Source organism: Puccinia triticina, chromosome 3A (genome assembly GCF_026914185.1).
Source record: "Puccinia triticina chromosome 3A, complete sequence".
Taxonomy (NCBI): Eukaryota; Fungi; Basidiomycota; class Pucciniomycetes; order Pucciniales; family Pucciniaceae; genus Puccinia; species Puccinia triticina.
In genome coordinates, this window is record NC_070560.1 from 1,330,798 (window position 1) to 1,355,389 (window position 24,592).

Consider the following 24,592-nt stretch of genomic DNA (forward strand, 5'->3'; position numbering starts at 1 on the left):
TATGGTGTTATGATTTTATGCAAGTCAACTTTGAACACCCTAAATGTAAACTCAAGTTCTAGGTGGAGCATGCATTGCGTTCTTGCATTTCATCTGTCATCAGTTTTTTGAGTTTTGCTTGTAGTGGATGACTTCCCATTTGCATTGAGAGAGATCTATATGCCCCTCTAAATCCTGAATACCAAAACCCCAAACAGCTCACATGAAAGCAGTGAACTACAGGCTTAAGAAATCATTTTCATTTTTACCCAAAATTACAAGTTTGGGTGATCAAATTGAGATCTAGGAGGCTCCCAGACTCAACAGGAAGTCATCCAGTAAAACAAAAACAGATTTGGAGCTGGATGAGTGACAACATTTGGTACAGCAATGGCAGAAAAGCTTGCCAATTCATGTGGCTGAAAATGAATCCTGCATTTCAGCCTCCAAGCCTGCATAGCTCCTGTATTTTAGGTTGCTTACATTAATGTGATCAGAAAGAAAACCTGCTTTCTTTTTTTCTAACTTTGGGTCCTCAAGGGTTGCACCATTGGATTCCTGGAGCAATTTTAACCCCCTCCCCCTCCCCCTCACACCACTGCAATGTCCTATGGCCAGCCCAGCACTCTAGTCAAGCCAACTCATCAGCCTGAAAGGGCAGGTCTGGCCCTACAGGATCAAGCAAAAGGGCAGGGAAGATGTCACACTTGCCTATTTCCCCCAAGAACTCCCTGTACACTTGTGAAGCTGTGATTCTTGCCATGCCTTTTGAACAATTGTAATCACAAGCTTCTCAAATTATTCTCCTCCACGTCAGACTCCTCAATATCCATCCCCCCTGGCAAGAAATATCCTGTAAATTTTGTTCTGTGATGGATTTATGTAACTAATCTGGCCACGTTGAGGCCTAGGAAGCTCAGAATTTCAAATTTTGAGACCAAAAATACCTGGAAGACCACTTCAGAACCAGTCCAGAGTAGGTGGATTGGGCTAGTAATTATGAGGGATAGTGAGAAAAAAAGCAAGGAATGAAAGCTGAGATAGCAGGCTACAAGTCTGTCTACTCAGTTTTTTTTAACCCACAAACTACACTTTTTAAATCATTTTCAAAGAAAATACCTGTTTTTTACAAGAAAAACTAAGGCCCTGTTTGGAGCCAATATAAATATAGGTGATATAATCATTTGTAAATTCAATAAAAAATACAAAACTCAACATAAAGAATCCATTTTTTTAGGAAACCTACAGTACTGGTCTCATCAACTATGAAGTCAGATTTAACTGATTCAGCCATCTTCAGCACCATAATACCATTATATTGCTTTGTTTTGGTCAAAAGCAATATAATGGTACTACAGTACTGAATATGGCTGAATCAGTTGAATCTGACTTCATAATTGAAGAGACCAGTATTGTAGGTTGCCTAGAAGAAATATTTGGAGGTTTTATGTTGCATTTTGTAGTTTTCATTGAATTAACCAATGATTATATCACCTATATTTATATTGGCTCCAAACAAAGCCTAAAGTCTGTAGAGCCAATGGTGTGACATTGGAGGTAAGTCTCTCCTTTGGAGTTGCCTTGCGCCTCCTTCAAGAGGCTTAGTTAAGCTCATTCCCTGATGGGGTTTTGACTGCCTGTACATTGAAGCTGTACAGGCCTGTGGCTGAAATGCAGAAAACATTTCAGTCACACAAATCAGCAAGTTTTTCTGACATTGCTGTAAAAAATTGACAATTCTTGAAAGTAACAATCACAAGTCAATGTTTTATGTTAATAGAGAAAGCTCAGTTAGTATGATGGGAAAGTGGGATCAACCACAAGACTGTAGGTCTCTAAGCCACCAACAAAATCCGTGAACTTCTCCTTTTTCCTACATTGGTTTTCTTGCTCCCAGTTGGGAACAGAGGCGGAAATGGACTTGTTCAAAGCATTTGCGGCCAATAGTGAATCGTTACCACGTCGACATACCACTAGCCAGTCGTCCTCGTAGCAGAGTGTACGGGCTCTATTTTCGTTCTCCGATGGGCTTCTTGTTATCTGTCTTAACTTTTCGATCGTTAACTCCGGGATTTCCAATACTTCAGTTATTGGGATGTCTTAATTCAGTGAATGTGATGATAAGTGTTGTCAATCCAATGCAGACAAGAAAGAAATAAGAACTAAAAGGTCAGATAATATATCCCTCACGAAATCGATATGATTTCTGGAAGAAATCCAGGATGCGTCCACTGAAGAAGAATGGATCTTTTTCCGACGAAGTCAATAAAAGGAGGAAAAGGTATACTGACTGATGGAGTTTGGCAGTGCACAAATCTCAAACTGAGTTCTCGGTCGGACATCGAGTAACCGAAACTGATTCAGCTGATATTTATTCGCAAGTAGATCCTAGGGAAATTGAAAAATAAATCACCATCGTCGTCAATAAACACAAAAACTTGAGCCCAAAAAATCTGATTAACATACACTAGCTGTGATACGCTTTGTGGAAGTTTGAAGGATGGGCTGCTCAGAATTCATCGAACACGCTTTCGCAAAGGTAGCCTCTTCCGAATTAGCTTCCACATGTTGCTCTGATGCTTGGGCTGCGATGCGCTCCATAAAGGCAGATTTACTGGTGGCGCCGCATCCCAGACAATCTTTGTTTGCATTACGCAACTTGATTGTCCGGAAAGATGGCACAAGCAGTAATTTCGGCTTGAGGTCTAAAAAATAATGAATGAATATTCGGAGTTGGATGTAAGCAATGCAAACTTTGGTGGCAAGAATATGACATGCAAAATCAAGGGTACTACAAACCGTGGTTGCCCATCAACAGACGAATAGCTTCCCAGGCCATGAGAACGCCGACGACGCCAACTGCAGGTCCCAAGACACCTTCATCTGCGCATCGCTCGGCACGGATTTGATTTGTCTCGGGGAATATACAGCGATAACATGGACCGCAATCGTGGGAGGAATCGGATAAGGGTGGCAGGTTCCAGACAGCTAGTTGGCCCTCCGTCCGGATCGCAGCACCGGACACTAAGGGGATTCCATAGGCGGCACAGGCATCTGATATCAAATAACGACTTGCTGGATTGTCGGTGCAATCGAGAACCAGCGAAAATTGACTCAGTTCCGGTAAGCAATTTGAATTGGAAGCAACCGATTTTTCTGTTCTTGGGCGCGACATTCTTGACATTAAAAAGGGTATTGGATAGGAAGTGATTTTGACAGATGAATTGCCCCTGAGTTGAAGAAGATCCAAAGGTATACATTGTCAGCCACTGAACTATTTCAGGCTAGCATTCGGTACGGGGTGATTCAGCCTCATTTAAGCATATGTTCACTTTGGCATGATTTGATTATTTGGGCTTGCCAGCGCATCTCGTTAGTGTTAGTACGCTAATATCCCAGTTGTTTGTGGCTGGGCTTACGCTGATAGGTTGATTCGGGCGGATTCCGCCTTGTTGAAACCAACGGTGGAGTCGGTATGCAAGACTTGGCGATGTAAGTTGGAGAGCTCGACGGTATCGTGGTCAACGATTGATATGTTTCCTAAAAACACGTCAAATGATAATGAGAAATATGAACATGCAGGCCATCTAGAGGAGAGACTGAAAAAAAGTTACCAACGCCTGCTCTCACAAGGTAAAGCAATGCGGGACAACCTAGCCCTCCTGCGCCAATGACAAGAACCGATGCTTTATTTAGTTTTAGTTGACCTGAAAATCAATCATGTCTACCATCAGCAGGCGTCCATGATTTGTTATTTAGAAGACAGATTTCATGGACGTAGGGACCATACCTGATAGTCCTACCTGGGAGACGATCATTTGACGTCCATAGCGTATATAATCATCGAGCGATAGCGGTTCCTGCTTGACCAAATCAACCTGAATACACGGGTGCGGGGCGGAAACTCAATGTTAGATTTTCACAATTCACTCTTGGGGATAAGAATGAAATAAACACACACATTTCGAGATTTTAATGCGTTACTGAGTTCGAGTTGAAGTTGAAGTAGTTTGGCATGAGTCTGCTGGATTTCTTTGGTGATTTCTTCAATCGGCCTTGAATTTCCTGGGTCGGTGTTTGCGTGCGGACATGGTGAATTACTAGTGGCCGTCATTCCTGGAGTGAAGTTGGTGTCCATCGGCCAATTGTTCGCCATACTTTTTATGTCAATACTCGAGCGCGTCCCGCAGCATCAATGAACCCCAAAATGGGGCCGAACGGCAGCACGAGGTCCAAGCTACGGTTTGAATTTGGCAAATTTCGAGGACGGCTTGAGCACTCCACAATCCAAAAACGAAACTCATCGACTCGATGGCCGCAACCACATCCTTGCCACCACCCGCACCGAGACCAACAGCATGGGAAGCACTGCAGGTTCGCCAAGTCTTCCCCATTCTTATGGACAACCACTCAAATTGACCTACAAATTCGCATACCTCTGTATAGTCGTTCAACCTCAACGATAGCCTTCAGGAGAGATTCGCGAGGGTACCATCTCAGAGAAAGGCGCTAATGTTTGGTATGGCAGGTGGAACATGCATCGGTGCCCTCCGGTTTATTTCAACCAGGCGTAAGAGATTCACACATGTTATTATGATTTTCGTTCAATTGTGGTCTCGAGTATGCGTACTGACGTTTTCATAAAAACCAGGGGGGTGGTCATCAGCCAATTGGGGTGTATACTCTTTCGTATTCTTATCTTCGATATCCTACTATGAACTGAGTAAAAAACGGCAAACCGAGGTCGAGCAAATCCAGCAAGTGGTTACTAAAATGAATCAAGTCAAGCCAAGTCCCAAGTTGACTGCCAATCTAGCTTCAGAAGGCGAGAGGCTGAGTGAAGAGAAGACGACAACTGCCGATCAAACTCAGAATAAGAAAAAATATTGGCTCTGGTGATTCCATTGTGATCGTCTTCCTGATCAGAGCATGTATCACAAACCCACTGTAAAGTTAATAAATTCATCAACATTCTCATCATCATCCACATGTCCGATTTTACTAATTAGATTATCCTCTTGATTCATCTGATTATGTGGAAAACTGTCTCACAAATCAGTTCATTTCTACTATTTTTTAAGGAAAAAAGCAACTTCTGAATGAATCAAACAAGGGGATTAATGTGCTGTAGATTGAATTTGCATTTTTTTGGAACTAGGGATTAAAACCCTCAACCAATAGTGATATTAACTTGAACCTCTTATCTTCATCAACACACCCAAAAACTAGGATTTACAAGAGATTGGATTCTCACCAAATGTGGCCCTGTGGAGATGGTATGGTGCCTTTGTAATATTGCATGTCAACTGGCAGCAGTTTCTTGAGTTTTTTTTTTTCACAGTGTATGGCATGTGAGAGAGATATTGATGTGGAATTGAATTCTGGGACTAGCCTTCAGGACAATACCACAGGTGCAAAAACAGTTCCTGTAAGACTAATCCCAAACGTTTGCAAAACAAATTCCTGCCATACCAATTCCAAACATTTTTGTGCTGAGAACAATGGTGGGCCAGCTACGCTAACCGTAGCGTTAGCGTGGCGTAGCGTAGCAGAATTCCGCTAAATTTTAGCGTAGCGTTAGCAAATTGCGCCTTCTCTGCGCTAACGCTACGTGCAAAGGGTGCGCAGCTAATTTAGCTGTTAGTGTAGCGTTAGCGCAGATGCGCGCAATTGCGGTAACGCTACACACGCAGGGCGCAAAAGAGCGCGCGCTACGGTGCGCCACAGTGCTTTTAGCTGAAAAAAAGGCATTTTTTTCCGCTAAAAGCGCTGTAGCGCAGCGTAGCGTAGTGTAGTGACTGTAGCGGCGCGCTAACACTAACAAACAATTGGCGCGCTGTTAGCGCCGCTGAAAATTAGCGCAGCGTAGCGGCGCTAACAGCGCGCTAACGCTACTCAAAATGGGCGGGCGCTTTTTGCCGCTACGCTAACGCTAAGTGGCCCTGTAGCGTAGTGTAGCGTAGCGGCCCACCGTTGCTGAGAATGGCCTGTTGGAATGTTTTGACTTCCAGTTTTTGGTTTGTTAGTCCCTTTGTGTAATATTTAGAGGGGTTCAAAGGTGACCAGGTACCACTTATAACATAGGAAATACACTTTTTCAGGTAGGTGTTTCTTCAACATAGTATCAAAGTGCATGGAAGCCACATTGTACTACATCCCCTGAGGCTGAGCCAGCTTGAACATTTTTCTTGTTACACCAGGAAAAAACAATGATCACTTGTCTGCAGGTGACACAGCAAAGTACAAAGGGGCCTTTTTACTATTTCATGTCACTTGTAGGCAAGTGATCATTGTTTTTTCCTGGTGTTAGTTGGTGTTCAAGAACAGCTTTGAAAACCAACTCACAAGTGCATGCAAGTTGTGAGGGGTCAACTTTGAATATGCTCAAAAAAAGAAAAAAGAAATAGAAAATAGAAACTTTCTACATTGGCAGGTCTCAGTCCCCTTCTCCCCTATTCTGGCAGAGAGCTTCTCTCTCCTGGCTAGGTGAACACCTTTCTCTCTTCCTACTTTGCTATCTCAGTTGTATTCTAGTTGTACTTACAATCAAAGAGCTTCTTGCTCCTGGCCAGTCCCCTTACAATCAAACAGCACGCCAGTTTGGAAATAGAAAGGTCTCAGGCTCTCAGTCTTGTTCTCCCTGCCAGTTTCTACATCATCATCAGTGAGGTTCCACTGGACCCTTATAACTTACTGTTGCAGGGAATGTAAGATGAACAGACCCAAAGTTCACTGGTGACTAACCTGTGACACTTTGGTGAGTGGGAAAAGATGGTTTTGATTCACTAAGAGGAAAACACCGGTAGCAATCTTGTAGTGACTATATATGTACAAGATTTCTGTGTTTTTTTGAAGCATACCATGTAGATACTATAAGCATATAGTTAGCTTAACACTTACAAGGACTTCCTGTCAATCTGGAATAAATCTATATTTTGAGATTTTGCAGGGAAATTTAAAATTTGGAACTCTGGATCACTTTGGGGAGCTTCCAGGACCTGTATTTCCGCACAAAATCTGAAATCTGTCAGCTTAGATCTGAATTAACAGATTGACAGGAAGTCCTCTAACTTCCCATTCATATTTACAGACCTTGCATCCTCTGGGCGCCTGCAGGGGCTGCAGATTGGATGGGAAGGATGACTTCCTGTTGGCTAAAATGCTTGATCTAGAGGGACATGCTAAACTTTACTGGCTAGTGGAGGACTTCCCGTCAATCTACAGCCCCCTGCAGAGTCAGATCTGCAGCCAGAAAACCTTAATTTTTGCGGGGAAATGCTGTCCCAGGGGCTGCAGATCTGGCTCTGCAGGGTCTGTGGATCTCGACGGGAAGTCCTCCAGTGAAAGTTGATTGAGAGTGGGTTTTCACCAGCAAACAAGGTTTAGCAGACCCCTCTAAATCAAGCCATTTAGGCAACAAAAAGTCCTGCAATCTTCTAGTGCTTCAGTGCTCCAGTTGGAGGTGACTTGCAAATCTGGGATGCGGACAACGACACAAGGGATTTGGGAAATTCTGGGATCTGTGGAATGAATTCCAGATTAATGGAGAGCTGCGTTGGTTTCTTTATTTGCTTGCTCCACTTGCGTTGTTTTGTGTTGCTTGTGAGGGATTTCCTTCGGGTTGATTCTCGAACACGGTCGAAGGAATCGGTGTTGAATTCGAAGGAGCGGGACTCCGGATCGAGCGGATCGATGGTGTCATCATCCACTATTACCCGATCCGGGGTGTAAACATTCCGGCTGTGAGGCCCAAGCCAGCACATAAATATATCACCCATCGGCCAAGAACCAACTCGAACACTACTCATCGGCATGTCAGACGCTCACCAACCGACCTCCTCTCGATGGTTTTGCCATGTACATAATCCATCTGCATCATCCTCTCTCTTATCGCAGTGTCACTTGACTGACCACTCGGAAATTCTGTCTGCTTTCCTACTCTAGGTTTGCGAAGCTTATTTCCCTCAGCCTTTCGACCCTCAAGAACCCCAGTGTGTGAGCTGTCATTCGAGCTTCGTCGAAGATATATCTGCCTCGTCGGCCTCCGAATCGCCTCTCAACCATCGGTCGAACCCAAATCTTTCCCACCACCATTTCATCGATTCCTTCCAAGATGACGATAGTCCGCCGATCCCAAGTACCAGGCAACGATACGAACAACAACAGCAGCAGAACCCTCGCCATCATCAACAAGGAGCCAACCGACAACCGTTCCACCAAGCTCCTTATATAAACTTCATCGACCCCCTTATCAACATCCTCTCAGCTCCCTCGATTCCCGATCCGGCCGATCATGATCAGCCCCCGCCCTCTTCTCGTCGTAAGCTTATGCTTCCGAAAACTCTAAAAAAGAGAGAGTAATTGAATCCAATTCTAACTACCTCATTCCATCCGCCTTAGCCGCACCTCAGCATCGATTAGGGCCTCATTCGTTCAGTAGTATAGGCGACTTTCTTGCTCAACATTACTCACCCCGGACCTTTGCAAGCCCAAATCCTTTTTCCGACCGCTCAGCTCAAAATAACGAGCATAACAACCACAACAGCAACAACCAAAACAGCCAAGATCCGTCCACCGGCCCCCGTTCGGATGCTCAGGGTATTTATACCTTCACCTTTGCCTCCCGGCCTTCAAACCCAAACCTCAATGGTTCAAATGAGGCTCATCATCGTGCCACTGATCAAAGGCCTTCAACAGAACTGCCAAGGTCATCGACTGATAGAAGAGCCCCAACCGAAGACGGATTTACGTTCGGTACTGTTGGTAACTCACCCCATCAGCCTCTAAATGGACTCTTATCGTGAGTGATTTTGATACAAAAGCCTCTTTTTACTCTTTCCAACCGGTTGAATTTGATCTCTTCTGAAATTCATCCAGTCTACTTCAGTCTGCCTTTGGCCTTACCCCCTCAAACAGTGCAGCGTCTGAAAACGAGCGTCGGACGCCAGAAAGAAGTGATTCGGCCAACACCCCCGGAGCCCAGCGACCTACTTCTAACGAACAGCCCCCTTCACCTCCATCTTCTTCGTCCGGATCCCCAGGGACTCGAACTGATCCTCACGAAGATCGGTCCGAGGAAAACTCTCATCGAACTCACCCCCGTCCTACTCCAAGATCGCCTCGGGTAAACATAGAGGAATCGCATCCCTTGCGCCAATTCATCAACCTCCTCAACTCGCTCAACCAATCTGATACTACCTCCCGCACCGGCGTCAACGGATTCGTCTTCAACGGGCCCACCGGCGGGTTCGGCTTTACCACTCAGTTCGACATGGAACACAACAGCCCATTCGGCCAAAACCTCGGCGATTACGTGCCCAATGACTCAGCTATGCAGGATATCTTGAACCAGTTGATCAACATGACCGGCGCTAATGGCGGCCATAACCCCGTCCCTGCCTCTGAATCTACTATCAAATCCTTAAGGAAATTCGAATTTGATTCTTCTTGTATCGGTTAGCTAAACTATTCCCTTCTCATCAATCATAGTTTTACGTCCTTGTATGTTAAAGGTTTCTCTGCAGGTCAAGAGGAATCCCTCGAATGCGCAATCTGTAAGGATACCTTTGCGGCCGGTGATTCATGTATGGAATTGCCCTGCAAACATTTCTTTCATGATGAAGATTGCATCACACTTTGGTTAAAGCAAAACGGATCGTGTCCAGTGTGGTAAGCTACCTATCTTTCACGTCTCTCATTTGGAAAAGTTATGGTTTTAGGCCAAGAATCAGCTTTGATCTCATAACACAGCAGAGCACTGATGATGATCAAATCTCCAAATAGTCGGTACTCGCTTGTTGACAACAACAACGATGATGATAATAATGCGCAAGGAGGAGAAAGAGCGAGGGATCGAAACGCACCAGAATCTTCGACGTCGGCGGACGACTCCCAGTACCGACCTGACCCAGCAGACTGGCTCGACCCGGACCGTTGGTACGACGAGGAACACTACGAGCCTCCGTTCGACTACGATTGATCCTCCCGCTAGCACTCCTAGCACTTCACTCCCTTTATTATCATCTTTTTTTGCTGTTTTGGTCCGACCCTGCATACATACATGAATGGCACAATAAGAAGATTTGTCACATTTTGATACATGTAAACTACGACGAAGAACTTACCCTTTCGTTCATTTTTCTGTTCCGAGTCATATTTTTCCTTCTGTTTTCCTGTTGCTTCACACATAGTAAGGAGAAATTGAGATGAGGCGTGTGCCCACAATATAGATATACATCTGGTTGATATATGACAGGAAGCCTCTCGATATCTTCTCTCCTTGTCATCTCTTCACTGAGAATACGCCTCATCATACATGTACTTTAGAATCACACTGTCAAATATATATGCCTCTGCTAAATTATATAGGTTCCAGAGGTTTTTACTTTTCTACTTAGCTTTAATTCAATGCATACTGTCAACTGCCTATTAGCCCACAGACCTTGGTGAACCCATTTTATAATGGGTTATAAGGCACATTGTGGGTGACCAGTGACAGTCTATTAGTCCATGAATTCATATGTTTTAAATGATAGCACCCTGTTAGCTCATCAACATCATGGCTAGAAAGATGTTGATAGGTCACAGCTCTATCAAGTTTAACCCCCAGCAGGCTATAGTAGGGTTTAGATAATGTCAATCCAGACCTGATGTAAAAATAAAGGTTGGTCTTGGGTAAAGATTTCCAAGTTCTGCTTCTCTTCAAGAATGTTTACCGGGCTAAGTGGTCACCAATGATGTATGATCCACACTACTATGTTCTGCTAATCTTCAGAGCTTCACAATATCTTCAACATAAAATTCTGCAAGTATGTAATGAGCTTCACACTCTGCAAGTAAAGTTTGCAAAGGTGTAATGTCAGCCCTTGGCTAGTCCAGACAGCGCCAAGGCTGACACGGCACGCACCACAGAAGAACTGTGTGCGCATAGTGCTGCCCCAACACGCGCCGAAGGCAACGAGTGCGCGCGCGTACGCAACTGAGTAGAATGCCTTTGAGTGTCATACCCGGCTGGGTAACACTCACGAGTTGTCGTGCTCAAGTGAGCACAATCCACGCGCATGTTCCACGCGTGGATTTAGTTGTCAAGCTCGAGTGAGTACAATCCATGCACGCGTGGATGTAGTTCAACAAGAAGCGTCGTGGAAACACGGTGCCAAAGTGCGGCCTTGGTATTTTGGCTATAAGAGACCTGGGGCCTCCGCCCCACGAAAGGTCGACCAGATTATTTTAGATTACAACGCCCGTCACCCTTGTTTGATACAAAACGACCGGGGCTTTCATCTAGCCATATCTCACTTCCTTTTACATCTTCAAACCGTCCTTCTATCACCTTCCACGCTTCCGCCTCCGCCGTCTCTTCCGCTACCACCTCTCCCTCCGCCGTTACCAGTTTCTCTCCACCTTCTGCTTCTCTCCACTCGCTACCTTACCCGGTAAGCTAGAGTTTCTTTTCACGAACCTTTTCAGGTTCAGGTACGACTCAGCTCTACCAGCCCCTCCACCGGAGGCGCGGCTTTCTCCTCCCGCTCCGCAGTCGAGTTTGAGCGTGTTTTCCTTTTTAGGAACTCACCATTTGTTCATTTCTATTCAGGGCGTCGCCACTTTAGAGACGCGCCCTGACATGTAATAAGAATGATGATAGTGACATAAAAACTCTTTCAATACTCAAAATACCGCTGTAAGTGTAAGTAAAGTGATGAGTAGTAAGTAGGATGATAACAACCTGAGAAAGAGAAAACCATCCAATCTATCCTCCTTCCTTAGTAATCCTTACTTCCACTCTTGTTGCTTCCTTTCCCACCCAACTCTTCTCAAAGGTGCTATCCCACACTAGTTTGTCATCTCTGCCCAAAATCTGTATGCTCTGCTCCCAGGCTCTCCTCCTCTCCAACACTTGACCTCCCATGTCCTCTGTCTAGCCCCCAACAGCCAGTCTCTCACCAGTGCCTCTGACCCAGCTCCACCCATGGTGGAACCCACTTTGACTGCTACACCACTTCTTTCCAGTCCACACCTTTGATCCATTGGAGTCCAGAACTGGCCCTCTGCTCTGCTCCACTATCCAATTGTAGCTCCCACTCTTTCCTCACCGCAATCTGGTATTTTCCTGGGTGAATTCCCTGGTTGCAAAGCATTCCACCTGATTTTTTCTGAGAATTTGGAAATCACCCTGCAAATGCTTAGGTGAGCTCAGCTGTGCATGCATTTCTGCCTGGGCTACCACCCAGTGGACATTCTACCAACCCATGTATATATAAACCACCACAACAGGTGCTTTTTTGGCACAATTGCACTGTTGGTTGCCTGCCTCCAATGTGTGTACGTTTGTTGCCAGGCTCTAAGTGTGCATGTCCATGCACCCATCCAGCCATCAAGACTGAACAGTCTTGCCAGCTGCAGCCTATTTTCCATTGAAAATTTTCAGTCAGTCTAGATCTTGACAGCTGAGATGATCCCTTCCCAGCAGCAGTGAAACTGATACTTTACATGTATTGTGTATTGTGCGGTATTGTATTGAAATGCATGTATTGTGTATCTGTTTTCCAATACAATACACATTGTTTTTGGAAAAGCTTATTGGACTGCCCAATACAGTGTATTTCACTGTGTATCAGTGAAAATACATGTGTATTGTATCTGTCACCAGGAAAAATCATTTGTCACCAGACATCAGGTGTAGGGATGGCACTTCGTACCCGGGTACCCAAACGGGTGCGGGTACCCAGACAGAATTTCACTAAAATCAGACACCCGCACCCGCGGAGCGGGTACCCGGGTGCAAATGGCGGGTACCCGGGTACAAGTCGCCTGTACCCGGGTGCAATTGGCAAGTACCCGGATGCAAGAGGCAAGTACCCAGTTGTCTGCCTTTTTCAACTAGTTTCGGTCATGTTTTAATTGCTATGCTAACTTCAATCCTCTTACTCTATCACAAGCACTCTTCCCTTCTCCCCTCTCTTTTGTTTCTGCTCAGCTTCCTGATTCACTTTCAACTGACGCAGCACTCCACTCTCTATCTTACCGTTCTTGGAGTAAAAAGCTACTGTCATCCCTCTTGTGAGGGACAAAGAACTGAGTCGGTGCCTTCTCGCCGACACATAATCCCGTCCAAAGTTGAAGGATCGCTCGACATCCACCGTTGTTCCTAGTTTAAAATACTGGTAGTTAGTATGAGAACAAGAAAAAATCCAGAACCAAATCACATACCTGGGCAACTGAGCACATCGAGTGCCATCTGTAGCAGGCCACCGTGAGTATTACCCGCACGGCCTTGTTGAATCCACCACTTGAGAGGATCAACTGGCTGCCCTTCTTCATCCAAGGTTAATCCTCCCACGAGCCAGATGTTGAGCGGATCAGTTGACAAATGTCCTTGCCGTGCTTCGCAAGCCCCGCTGAGTTGAGCAAGAACACCGGTCTGAGGCTATTGAGTTTTGTTAGCTTGTTTTTTGAATGGCTAGGAGGTGAAAAAATAACGGATAAACTTACCTTAGGATGGGGATTGGATGATTTGGATCCGGCTGCCTGAGGCGATGGTTTGTAGTGAAGCTCCCACATTTCTCGGGTCAGTCTGATTGATTCAGCAATCCATTCGCTTTCCCATTTCGCTAGTTTGAAGTACTCATCCTTGAATGAGGGATGGAGAACTTAATGAAGGAAAAGTTAGCATCCAAACCCGTATTGAATTACAAAGCAGATAATATTCATAAACCTACCCATAGCAACTCAGTATAGAGGCGAGCAGTCGGTCAAGGTGTAGTATTTGTTCGTCAATTGGAGGCCCCCACGGCAAGCGTTCCTTAAGGCTGGGGGATATACCTCTCGCTGATCGCTGATAGCCGTTGATAAGTGGCTAGTTATCTGGTCAATGAAGACCACTACCTGTGATATCCGAGCCCCTCCACGAGTCAACACTTGAAGGGTGATATCTTGAAATATCTGAAGTATGTTGACCAGGTCTTGCGCCAAGTCGAGGTCAGCCTGATTAATGTGATGAGCTCGCAATGTTCCATGCCACTTATCCTTCTGCCACTCAAGGCTGGATAGAGAAAGTTAGCATTGTTCATTTACATGAGTAACAAAAAGATCAGCTCACATGGCTTTTGAGCATCGTAGGATGCTTAATAGTTGGACCAATGTTGAATTCCATCGTGTCCTCACGTCACGCTCCACGGTATGCGGCTTTGAGCAATTCATTTCCTTACATATCTCGACAAAAAGCGACTTTGAGTTGGGAGACTTGTTGAGCTTGCGTGCTATAGATCGGAACTGGAAGGTTTTAGAAAAATTAAAAATGAAACAAAAACAATCAATCACTTTCAATTTTAGTGAAGGGAAGAGGTACAAGGGTCACCTTGGCCAATGTCTCCTTGCACGATCAAGAAGTATATCGGTCGTCATCCTCTTCATCACTCAACTCAAGAACATCGTCAATCTCCAGCTCAATCTCGTCATCATTGATCAGATCTGATGCCAGCTCTTCATTTGAAGCTGGATTGTTTGCATTATCTTCGTCGTCAGAATCTCCCAGTCCTTTATTAATGCTACGTGTGAGGTAATGAAAAGACATAATTAGTATTGATTGGATAGCAAGGGGAAAAACAATGACATACATTGCAATCTGATCTTCTGCATCGTCCCAATCCTCGACATCGGAGTCATCCTCGTCTACTACAGCACTTTTTTCTTGTTTGTGGCTTCCAAACGGTCGCAAGATGACCTGGACTATGAGATTCAAGATGTGGGCGAAACACCTCACCCAGTGCGCCTCACCTTTGAAGCGTTTCCATTTAAACTTCTTGATCTTTTCAACCATTGCCATGTTGTTTGTCGCGTTGTCGGTTACAATACCGCAGATCTTGCAGATAAAAAAATACTCATCAGCAAGAGTAATGTGGAATACTAAATATAATATACTTGCCTGATCCTGTACCCCAAATTTTTCAACAATTGCGCGGACTACTTCTGCCAGATACACACCAGTGTGTCTTTCTTTCAACCTAACAAAATCAAGGGGGACCGCCTCCAAAGAAAATCCCTCGGTTTTGCCTTTGACCAAGCGGTATATCACAGTACCTAGAACATCAAAGCCGTTTGGCGACTGCCAAGCGTCGAGCCCTAAATACATTGCCCCTTGATGTTTCTACGTCGTACAAACAAAAAAAGCCAAAATTACTATTTAGTCTGATAACAAAACGAAAAAACTAACCTTGAGTGTTTCTGTGAGCGATGACTGAACTGCCATATATATCATACCAATATCGTGCGAAACTGCCTTTCTTGTTGGTAGATTTTTCAAGACAACTGGATGTAGTATACCTCGGTGTGCGTCTTCACCAAGAGCCGAGAAAGGCCGAGCGCCTTCTGCGCACCAAATTGCACAGAGCTGCGGAACCTGTTGAATTGGAAAGCTGAGTCAGTCAAGGGACAGATTCAACAATTGGGGATATTGTGATGACTTACTTCACAGGGATCAATATCCCCAGTTCCGGATACCCCCAACGAAACAAGTCTTTGAGATTGGCGGTCCTCTTGCTGTTTTTTAAAACAGGTGGCAACATGCTTTGCAAGGTTTGTGGTGGAGTTTTCATGCCTAGGACGATTGATTTGTTTTCCACAGCTGGAAAGTAACATGATTGATCTGATCAGTAAATATCAAAACCAAATTCAGGTCAGAGAATCTACGCACCTCTTACAGGGGTATGCAATCATTTTTCGATCGTTTTTGTCCAGGCGATCCGACAGGAGCGGGCGGTCAAAGTTGGAGTAAGATGCACTAAGCTTATTTTGATGTAGTTGAACCGCCCTTGCTATTTTTTTTGTATTTTTTCAGTTATTCTAATAGTTTTCAGCAAAAAAAGAATAAGATGATTACCAAGCTCCCGTTTGTCCAATTCAAAGTGGCTTTCCAATGTTTGACTGTCTCCAGGTGTTGTGGTGTCCACGTCGGTGATTTGCAGTTCATCGTTGGAATTGGTGTGGATGGTTTTTTGTCTTTGATGAGTCGGTTCTTGAGAATGAGCTGCAGGACTGTTGACCAAGGATGAAGGTGAAGAGGGTATATTGCGACGCTTCTTGCTGATCCTTGTCATGGTGAAGGGCCGGTATTGGCTGGTGTGGCTCGTGGTCGGTGATGTGGAGTGCCTGGGATATGTGCCTTGCAGACTCATTGCAGTACACGGACTGGTGACAGGTGGGGCTGTGACATGTGCACAGACCCTGCGCACAGATTCTTGCAACTGTATCTGCTCACCAATCCATATGCATATGGATCGGTCAGATGGGCGGGTACCCGGGTATTTACTTTTTGGCTATCCCTGACACCCGCACCCGCACCCGTATCCGCAGGCGGGTACCCACGCAGAGGGCGGGTACCCGCCAACGGATACCAGGTACCCGCCAACGGGTACCCAAGGCCATCCCTACTTCCAATACAATACACAGTTTTGCAAAACTGTGTATCACCAATACAGATACAATACATGTATTGTATCAGTTTCACCATTGTTCCAAGCCATCAAGACTGCATGTCTTAGGCCCCGTTTGGCACCAATATAATTATAGGTGATATAATCGCTGATTAATTCAATAAAAAATACAAAATTCAACATAAAGCCTCCAAATTTTTTTTGTAGGCAACCTACAGTGCTGGTCTCTTCAACTGTGAACCCAGAATCAACTTATCCAGCCATCTTCAGCACCATAATACCATTATATCACTTCATATTGGTCAAAAGTGATATAATGGTATTATGGTGCTGAAGATGGCTGAATCAGTTGAATCTGATTTCAAAGTTGAAGAGACCAGGACTGTAGGTTGCCTACAAAAAAAATTTGGAGGCTTTTTGTTGAATTTTCTATTTTTTATTGAATTAATCAGTGATTATATCACCTATAATTATATCGGTGCCAAACAGGGCCTTAATGATCAGCCATTGAGACTGTAAATTCTTCATGGAAAAGATGTTCTGACCATTGAAACTGTGCAGGATTGTCTTGATTTTTGATATGGCTGGGAAGTAATCATCTTGGCCATCAAGACTAGTAGGGCAGTCTGATGGCCGAGATGATTACTCCAAGGCATCAAGCAGTCCTGCAAGTCCCCTCCATTGTGACTGCACCGCCTTGATGGCCAGGACAGAATCCCCTTCAAGGCTGTAAAGCCTTCATGGACAAGTTTTTTGGGCTATGGAGACCATGGAATCTTGATGGCTGGGGCAGTAACCGGGTAACACACCACTTTTTGGCCAAAACCGAGCACCTAGTACTGCACTTGGCACCACCAGCGGTGAGTGTAACTGTAAGTGGTGCCTGCCAAGCAGTGCAACAGGTAGAGTTGAGAGATACTTTTTTGACTTTGTTTTTTTTTTCAGATTGCTCAGTGCTTGCTGTTGTGCCAGTTCCTATGGCAATTTTGGGAAGTGATCTTGAGGCATAAAAACAAGCTTGGCATACCAATTTTCCTACAAAAGGAGACACATTTGGAAAATAAGGGGACCAAAAAACAGGGTGACAGAAGGAGAAGGGGAGAAAAATCAAAGGAAAATGATGCTGACCTCTTTGCAGTTATGTTTTGTTCCTGACTCCATGGGTGACAGTCTCATCTGGATTCTGATCATCATGTCTAACTTTAGCTCTTTTGCTTTATCTGGTGCTCTGCAGGTTGCCAGTTCTGTAATCATCTTTGCATCATCCCTGTCTTCTTCTCTATCTCCAGACAGTCCTCTTTTTTGATTCCCTGGTTGGCAGATTTTTGGCTGGATTACGTACACTGGCTGCATATCATGTACAATTCTGTCCTCAAGGTAATTGAGACTAACTCTCAGGACCTTTTGATAGGATGCCGTGTTCAAATACGCATCCTCCGGCGTGAACATATGAAAAGCCCGACTTTCATTGCTTTTGATTGAGGATAAACCTGCTTTTTTTGGGTGAATGAGGTTGAGCATTTCTCCGACTTCCAAACGCGACGCGATGGTCCACCGGATTATGTAAGCCACACACAATTATCTGTGCTCGACTGTCCGGTCTCAGCCAGCATCCTATGTACCACCAACCACCAACTCCACACCTCGACTCACCAAGCTAGCATCCCAGAATATATATTTGAAATGCCAGTCAAATCAAACAAGAATTCGCTCCAATACCAACTCTCCTTGGTCTCAGCACCCGAAGACTTCCCACCCGAGCTCAGCACACTCAGTGGCTTGGATTCTGCTCTCAGGTGTCCAGTCAGTTGTTTTCTGCTGTATGTATCTCGCATTGTCTGGATTCGAACCCTGACTTCTTAACATACATATGCCGTATCTAACAGGTCTGCAAAGAATTCTATCAAGCCCCGGTTATAATACATATCCAGAAATGCTGTCACACGTTCTGTTCAGCCTGCATCCGGACGTGCTTCAATAATAACTCGAATAACCATAAGATTGGCGCAACTGGATTGGGCGGGGTAGGTAACAGCCAGCGGTGTCCGATTTGTAAAGTGGAAGCCCAAGAAGAGAAAATCAAACCGGTCCCGACTCTGGAATCTGCTGTGATCAGTTGGCAGGATGCTAGAGAGGAAATTGTCAGGATCATCGAACGCAACCAATCACTTGAATCTCAATTGAATGAACTTCGATCCCGTTGTTCTGCTGACTCAAACCCACCCGCGGAAGAGAAAAATGGGAAACAGAAAAAAGCTCTTCACACGATTCCTCAACAGCAACCTGAGAAACGCTCCGGCCGTCCTGAGCCGAAAACCAGGGCCCAAAAAGCCAAGCTCAAGCGCAAGTCTCCAGAAGAACCCGCACAGGAAGACGGATCTGACGATGGAATTGAAATTCTAGATCACAATCCCACTGATCGTAAGCATTCTGAGCGCTGTCCCTTTTTGTAGATTAAAACCAATCTAATTCTTATCCGCAGCCTCGGCACCAGTCCGGTGCCCAATCTGTTCTACTCAGATGCTCAATGCCAAGATGGATTCACATCTGACAGCATGCCTAACGGAGAAGAGCAGAAATCAATCACAGTCAGCAATACCAGCCAAGAAGCTCAAGACCTCCCATCAACGCGGCACCAAACCGATCCAACAAAGAATTCCACTCCCACACTTTGCGAGTCTCAAAAACAAAGACATCAAAACGGAACTATCGAAACACGACTTGAGATCGGACGGAACGACGAGCATCCAGATGAGACGATTGAGTAGATACATCACCTTGTTCAATGCTAATCTGGATTCCAATCCTCTGTATCAAAAGTCACTCGAATCGTTGAGGAAGGAGTTATACGAGTGGGAAACCTTGCAAGATTCTGAGAACTTCAATCTGGATAAAAACCGACGAAAGATCTTTAGCAATCAGACCAGTTATCTGAAATCTAATCATTCTCAATTTGCCTCGTTGATCGAGCAAGCCTCTAAATCTTTCCAAGTTGCCCAGAAAACTGTCGACCGTCAACCTGTAGATTATCCTGGACCAGCCGAACCGACTGTTGGAGATGGCCACGATCCTCAGACTGATTCTAGAACAAAGAAAAATGTACAGCCTCATTCAGATATTGTCAGCTTAGAACCTACTCGTGATGATCAAAAACTTACCGAAACACTAGAATCATCAGATAACCATCATCCTCAAAAGGAAGAACCTACCCATAAGCCAGTCGACCATCCTCCTCCAGATCCTCCTCCACCACCACCTACCCATCCCCTCAAATCGGCTTCTCCAGACACTGATCATCATCCTCAAATCGACTCGCGGAAGAGTCAAATCGTGGATTCTAACTCCGATATTCCTCATCTAGAAGTTAGCCAAAAACACAATCAAGCCTCAACGACTGACCCAAAAACCAGTCACTCCTCCACATTATGATAAATCATCTAGAATCTTCTCGATGAGATCTTTGTTATACTGAGAAACTAGTTCGAGTCCTCCTTATATATAACTCTGATTTCGTTAACCTAGAACTTGAGTCATAATTCAAATGATCTCAAACATAGTGTTAGCAACATTTCCTTTTCTTGTAGACAGGTCATATGTTATATACCTTTTTCAGCTTTCTTAGATTGTCTTATATTTATTTAAAAAGCTTTGTAAATCCATCAGTAATCATCACAATCACGGTATAAAAGACTGTAACATTGTCGGCATCGGATGCCTATCCGGTTAAAAAGCAGCAGGATAATCACAGGTCTGGTTTTGCTTGCCACACCCCGAACACGGTCTGCCCCACGGCCTGCCCTGTGGTGTGAAGGATGGTTACAATTTGTGCGATGACTGGGTCTCTCTGTACGTTTGACTCACGCGGTGGCATCTGATTACTAGTTTAATCCAGAAAAAAATATCACTCGACTGCTTGTTTTCAGTTAGCTGTCAATTGGTCGGTGGCGACTGGGGGGAAAGCTGGGGGGATATGTACGAAAAGTGTGGCCCACCTGGGTCCACGACTCCACCGGCCTCAGCCGGGCCAGTTGGAGTCTTTGGCGTATGGGAGCCTGGCGGGATTTCTCCTCGAATTTTCTAACTCAATTTGGCAGGTACGCCAGACACCTGCCACCCTCAGTTCAGACAGGCCGTGTTTTTTGGAGAACGAGCGAAAAAATATGTAGACTACCATCCTTTTCAGAATCTGCCTGTGATATACATCTCAACAGCATCGGGCATTCTCATCCCCCAGTAGCGACAATTTTGCATTAACCGCTTGCACTCCCTCGTGCTGTTTTACACCAGTCATGGCGGCTCTTTCCTCTGGCATCGTCACTCTAACACTCGTTTTATTACTCCTTTCCATTCAAACAAATGCTTGGAGATCAACCCACGGCAAAACCCAGAACCAGCACACGAAAGCTGCCGCGAAGCTTAAATATGCGAACACGCACTCAGGCTATTCTTCAATCGCCAATTACCAGTCATCGATGGTCGTCCCTCGTCCGCCCACTCTAAATGCGGGTCCCTCATACCTACCTCAACCTCCAGTGCCGATTATCGCCAATCCAGTACCCATATCCCATCCTCCAGCATCACAGGGTGGCGCAGCAATCTCCGAGATGGCTCAAAAGTATGTCCGGCTTGAATTCACACTTTCGACTGCTTCTACAAGTCTGATGATGGTGAACATTTAGCTTTGTGGATGAGCACAACAAAGTGAGAAACGTTTATGGAGTGCCTCAGCTCACGTGGAACCCGCAACTGATCCCGTCGGCACATCGCCTCGCTGCTGCTTGCGCCTTCCGACACACGGACAATAACCCCTATGGAGAGGTGAATTCATGTCTTTTATTCATCAGTTGTTTCATCCATCGCAGCTACCGGAAATGATTTGTCTGCTCGCCTAACTTGTTTTTGCGTACAACTTCATTTGTAGAACATCGCGGCTGGCCAAACCTCACCGCAGGAGGTGGTGTCTCAGTGGGTCGAGGGACCGGAAGAAAAACTAGCATGGAACCCCAAAAATCCACAAGATTCACATTTCACCCGTGAGGCCACCTGGTTTTGCTCCTCATTTCATTCTCGAGATGAGTCAACTTAATTTTTTTCTGTTAATGCCTTTCCCAGAGGTTGTATGGGAGGCTACCCGGGAGCTAGGCTGTGCTGTTACGAGTTGTCCAACGATGGTTGGTGTTTCATTGCCCCAGTCTCCTATTCAATTCTGGGTATGCGAGTACAATCCGTAAGTCTGGTTCCCTGTGACAAGATGTTAATTATCAGGCCAGCGACGATCAAACACTAACTCCCTTCCGTGTTTCCAGATCGGGAAACGTAGAGACTCTTTACTTGAAAAACGTCCATGCTCTTGCTGGAGGCAAACCATCCCGTCGTTGAGTTATCTGCACTTGATGAAGGGCTTTGGTAACTGCATACTCGATGATGCAGTTGTTCATCTCCCTCTATCGCCCGTGGACCTCCTGTGAATTCACAGTGGCTCCTTAACTATACTCCCGTCTTTCAGAACAAAGCCTCGACTTAACATTCGCGCGGAATCAGATCTGCAGCTTCCATCTTTTCAAGCTCATTCACTTTCATCAGTCATTTGGCCTTTCTCAATTCCAATTTCAACTCCAACTGCTGTACTCTCTTTCTTTCCTTTTTCTTTTGTTCTTTCAACTTGCGTATGCACATATTTCAAATTGCTCTCCTGCATGCAGGTTTATTTTGCTTTTTTGTGGCTACTCCTTTCTGAAATTGTACCCACCAGTCTTTTCTGCTTCATTTTACAAATTTTGTTTTGTTGACATGAATAATTCACATTAGATAGTTATGGTGTTCAAACCTGATGCAATTTTTGCATAAAATTGTGGAGAATTTGGAAGGGAACTCAGAGTGGATGTAAGTGACACTTGATTTGATAGCTCCAACTGTTCAGCCAAATTAATAGTAGGGGGTTTCAAAGTAGATCTGTGCGTGCATGCAAGTCACTTTCCATAACCCAGTTTTGCGGGGAGACTGCAAGTCAACGTTCAACATTTGAGTTGAACGCTGGCTTGCCTTGCCTTGCAAGTTGTATGCGCGGGTCTACTTTGAAACTCCTTACTTATGCTGGAAGCAAGTCTAACAAGCTGGGCTACGCTGCAGAAAATGGTGATTACAGCGCAGCGCAGTGCCTGGCCGCTTTTTTCCCAAGGCAAATAGTGAAAGTGCCACTACCGCTACAAAAAAGTGTAGCGCAACGGCAGGCCGCTTTTCCCCGCCTCTACTCGATTTTCCACGTTATTCCACCACTTTCAGTGTTTCAAAGCTAGCTAAACAGCATCCCAGCAGCTGTGAAAGGGTGCCTCATCCGCTTTTCCGCTGCTTTTCGCTATTTTCCGCTGTTTTGGGTGCCTCTACCTAGAAGCAGGGTGTCCCGCTGGGCCGCACTACAAAACAGCGGAATGCCGCTTTTTGCAGGCTATTTTTGGTCAATATTAATCTTGATAAAATCTTGCAGTCCTCAAAAAGGAAAAGAGCAGCGGTTTTTGGCTACAAACGATTGTATCCCAGCAAACCAAAATCCGCTGCACTGTTTTTAATGCAGCTGTTTCAGTCTTGCTGCAAGCTCCCCCAAGACAAATTATTAGTGGGATTCAAAGTAAAAATCCGTGTGCATGCAAGTCACTTTGCATGTTGACTTGCCTCCAGCCAAATTTGAAAGTAACCTTGACCCCCCCACTTTGGGCCTTGTGTCCGCTTGATACAAGGCTCAACACCCAACACCCAACTCCAGCCGCCACCACTCCACCCCATTCAACCCATCCACCCGAGCCCGAGCCATCCACCCCTCCAACCATGCCACGACACACAGAACGGGCCACCCCCATCCGACAAATGACCCACCTCATCCAAGCTCAAGTTCGGGGAGCTCTAATCAAATCTATCTTTCTTTGTTTGTGCATAGTTTTACTCTATCTCTCAATCCGACTCTCCCCTTCTATTTCTTTGTCTGAAAATCATATAGGAATGCGATCTTTACGGGCAAGAAGATGTTGACGACACCAATGTCTGGCTGGGATGAAGATATCTCAATGTTCAGTTGCTGGGGCATCACGCCCTTGGGCACCTTTGCCTCGGACAAAAACCAGGACGCTTCTTTGAACGCCGAGACCATTGAGGATAGCCATGCAAGCACCCAGCCTCCGGCGGTCCAGATCACCTAAGGATGCCACCCGGACCCAGGAAATCCGGCTCGCCCCGGTTGGGTATTGGGTTGGGTCAGGTGATGTTGCATTGAGGTGGCTGATCTTGGATGAGAGTTGATGTGTGTGGTGGTAGGGTGGATGAGTGTTGCTGACAGGGGTGTGGTTCATGCCGACTTGCGTGGCAAGGCAAGCCGGCGTTCAAGTCAAATGTTGCCGACTCAGGCGCTCGTTTCCCCGATGCGGCCAGAGTCGGCCTATCGGCGAAACTGGTGGATGATGCCATTGCAATGGGTCCGGAGCGGATCCACCTCTCTTTCGATTTCAATCCCCGACCATCAAGGGAATTGCTGTACAGAAACTTAGGGCTGACAAAGGAAGACGCCTTATCCTCGGTTAAGTCCCTCATTTCCTCACACTCTTTAGATCCAGAGGCGTTACTGGTTTTCAGCGATGGGTCTTTCCACTCGGAGAAGGGAGGAGCGGGCGCGGCTATTTGCCCGACTCTGAACGTTTTCAGCGCATATTCCCTTGGGAAGAAGGCGATCCTGTCGAATCACGAAAGCGAAGCAGCGGGGGTTCTGGCTGCTGTCAGACTGGCCAAGGAGCTGTACAGGAAATCACAATATCGGCAAGTGTTAATCTTTGTTAATAACCAGGGTGTCATCCTGAGAACCAAGAATCCAGTTGCTCCGAAGCCAGGGCAATGGTTATTTTCTCAAATTAATGAAGCCATCGCAGACCTCCCAGCATGCTTAAAGGTCTCATTTGTATGGTGTCCGGGTCATAAGGACATCGTAGGCAATGAATTGGCGGATCAACTAGCCAAAGACGCGTTGGAGTCCCCCTCAGCGCAAATTTTGGATGTCAACAGCAATTGCAAGAAGGTCCTTCGTAGGATGGTGGAGGGCCTATAGACGCGTTGGAGTCCCCCTCAGCGCAAATTTTGGATGTCAACAGCAATTGCAAGAAGGTCCTTCGTAGGATGGTGGAGGGCCTATCCATCATAAAGCC

General features: G+C 45.5%; 5 protein-coding genes across 5 annotated transcripts; 4 read left to right on the plus strand and 1 right to left on the minus strand.

The window, feature by feature from the left end:
- Nucleotides 1-1,770: 1,770 nt before the first annotated feature.
- Nucleotides 1,771-4,135, minus strand: PtA15_3A151 (uncharacterized protein; the record flags this gene model as incomplete). The annotated part of the gene is made up of 8 exons (XM_053167091.1): nt 1,771-2,078; nt 2,271-2,367; nt 2,446-2,684; nt 2,779-3,209; nt 3,399-3,519; nt 3,594-3,686; nt 3,770-3,857; nt 3,941-4,135. 8 exons carry the CDS (start codon nt 4,133-4,135, stop codon nt 1,771-1,773), a joined length of 1,572 nt encoding a protein of 523 aa, XP_053018342.1.
- A 155-nt stretch (nt 4,136-4,290) lies between these two features.
- Nucleotides 4,291-4,878, plus strand: PtA15_3A152 (uncharacterized protein; the record flags this gene model as incomplete). The annotated part of the gene is made up of 3 exons (XM_053167092.1): nt 4,291-4,353; nt 4,426-4,549; nt 4,631-4,878. The coding sequence occupies 3 exons, from the start codon at nt 4,291-4,293 to the stop codon at nt 4,876-4,878; spliced, it is 435 nt and encodes a 144-aa protein (XP_053018343.1).
- Nucleotides 4,879-7,791: 2,913 nt separating this feature from the next.
- PtA15_3A153 (uncharacterized protein) lies at nt 7,792-9,958 on the plus strand (the record flags this gene model as incomplete). The annotated part of the gene is made up of 7 exons (XM_053167093.1): nt 7,792-7,836; nt 7,924-8,299; nt 8,380-8,577; nt 8,677-8,779; nt 8,857-9,434; nt 9,504-9,648; nt 9,763-9,958. The coding sequence occupies 7 exons, from the start codon at nt 7,792-7,794 to the stop codon at nt 9,956-9,958; spliced, it is 1,641 nt and encodes a 546-aa protein (XP_053018344.1).
- Nucleotides 9,959-18,092: 8,134 nt separating this feature from the next.
- PtA15_3A154 (uncharacterized protein) lies at nt 18,093-20,031 on the plus strand (the record flags this gene model as incomplete). The annotated part of the gene is made up of 4 exons (XM_053167094.1): nt 18,093-18,212; nt 18,296-18,830; nt 18,892-19,772; nt 20,023-20,031. 4 exons carry the CDS (start codon nt 18,093-18,095, stop codon nt 20,029-20,031), a joined length of 1,545 nt encoding a protein of 514 aa, XP_053018345.1.
- Nucleotides 20,032-20,698: 667 nt separating this feature from the next.
- Nucleotides 20,699-21,788, plus strand: PtA15_3A155 (uncharacterized protein; the record flags this gene model as incomplete). The annotated part of the gene is made up of 5 exons (XM_053167095.1): nt 20,699-21,024; nt 21,089-21,227; nt 21,331-21,442; nt 21,522-21,636; nt 21,716-21,788. 5 exons carry the CDS (start codon nt 20,699-20,701, stop codon nt 21,786-21,788), a joined length of 765 nt encoding a protein of 254 aa, XP_053018346.1.
- Between the last annotated feature and the right edge of the window lie 2,804 nt (nt 21,789-24,592).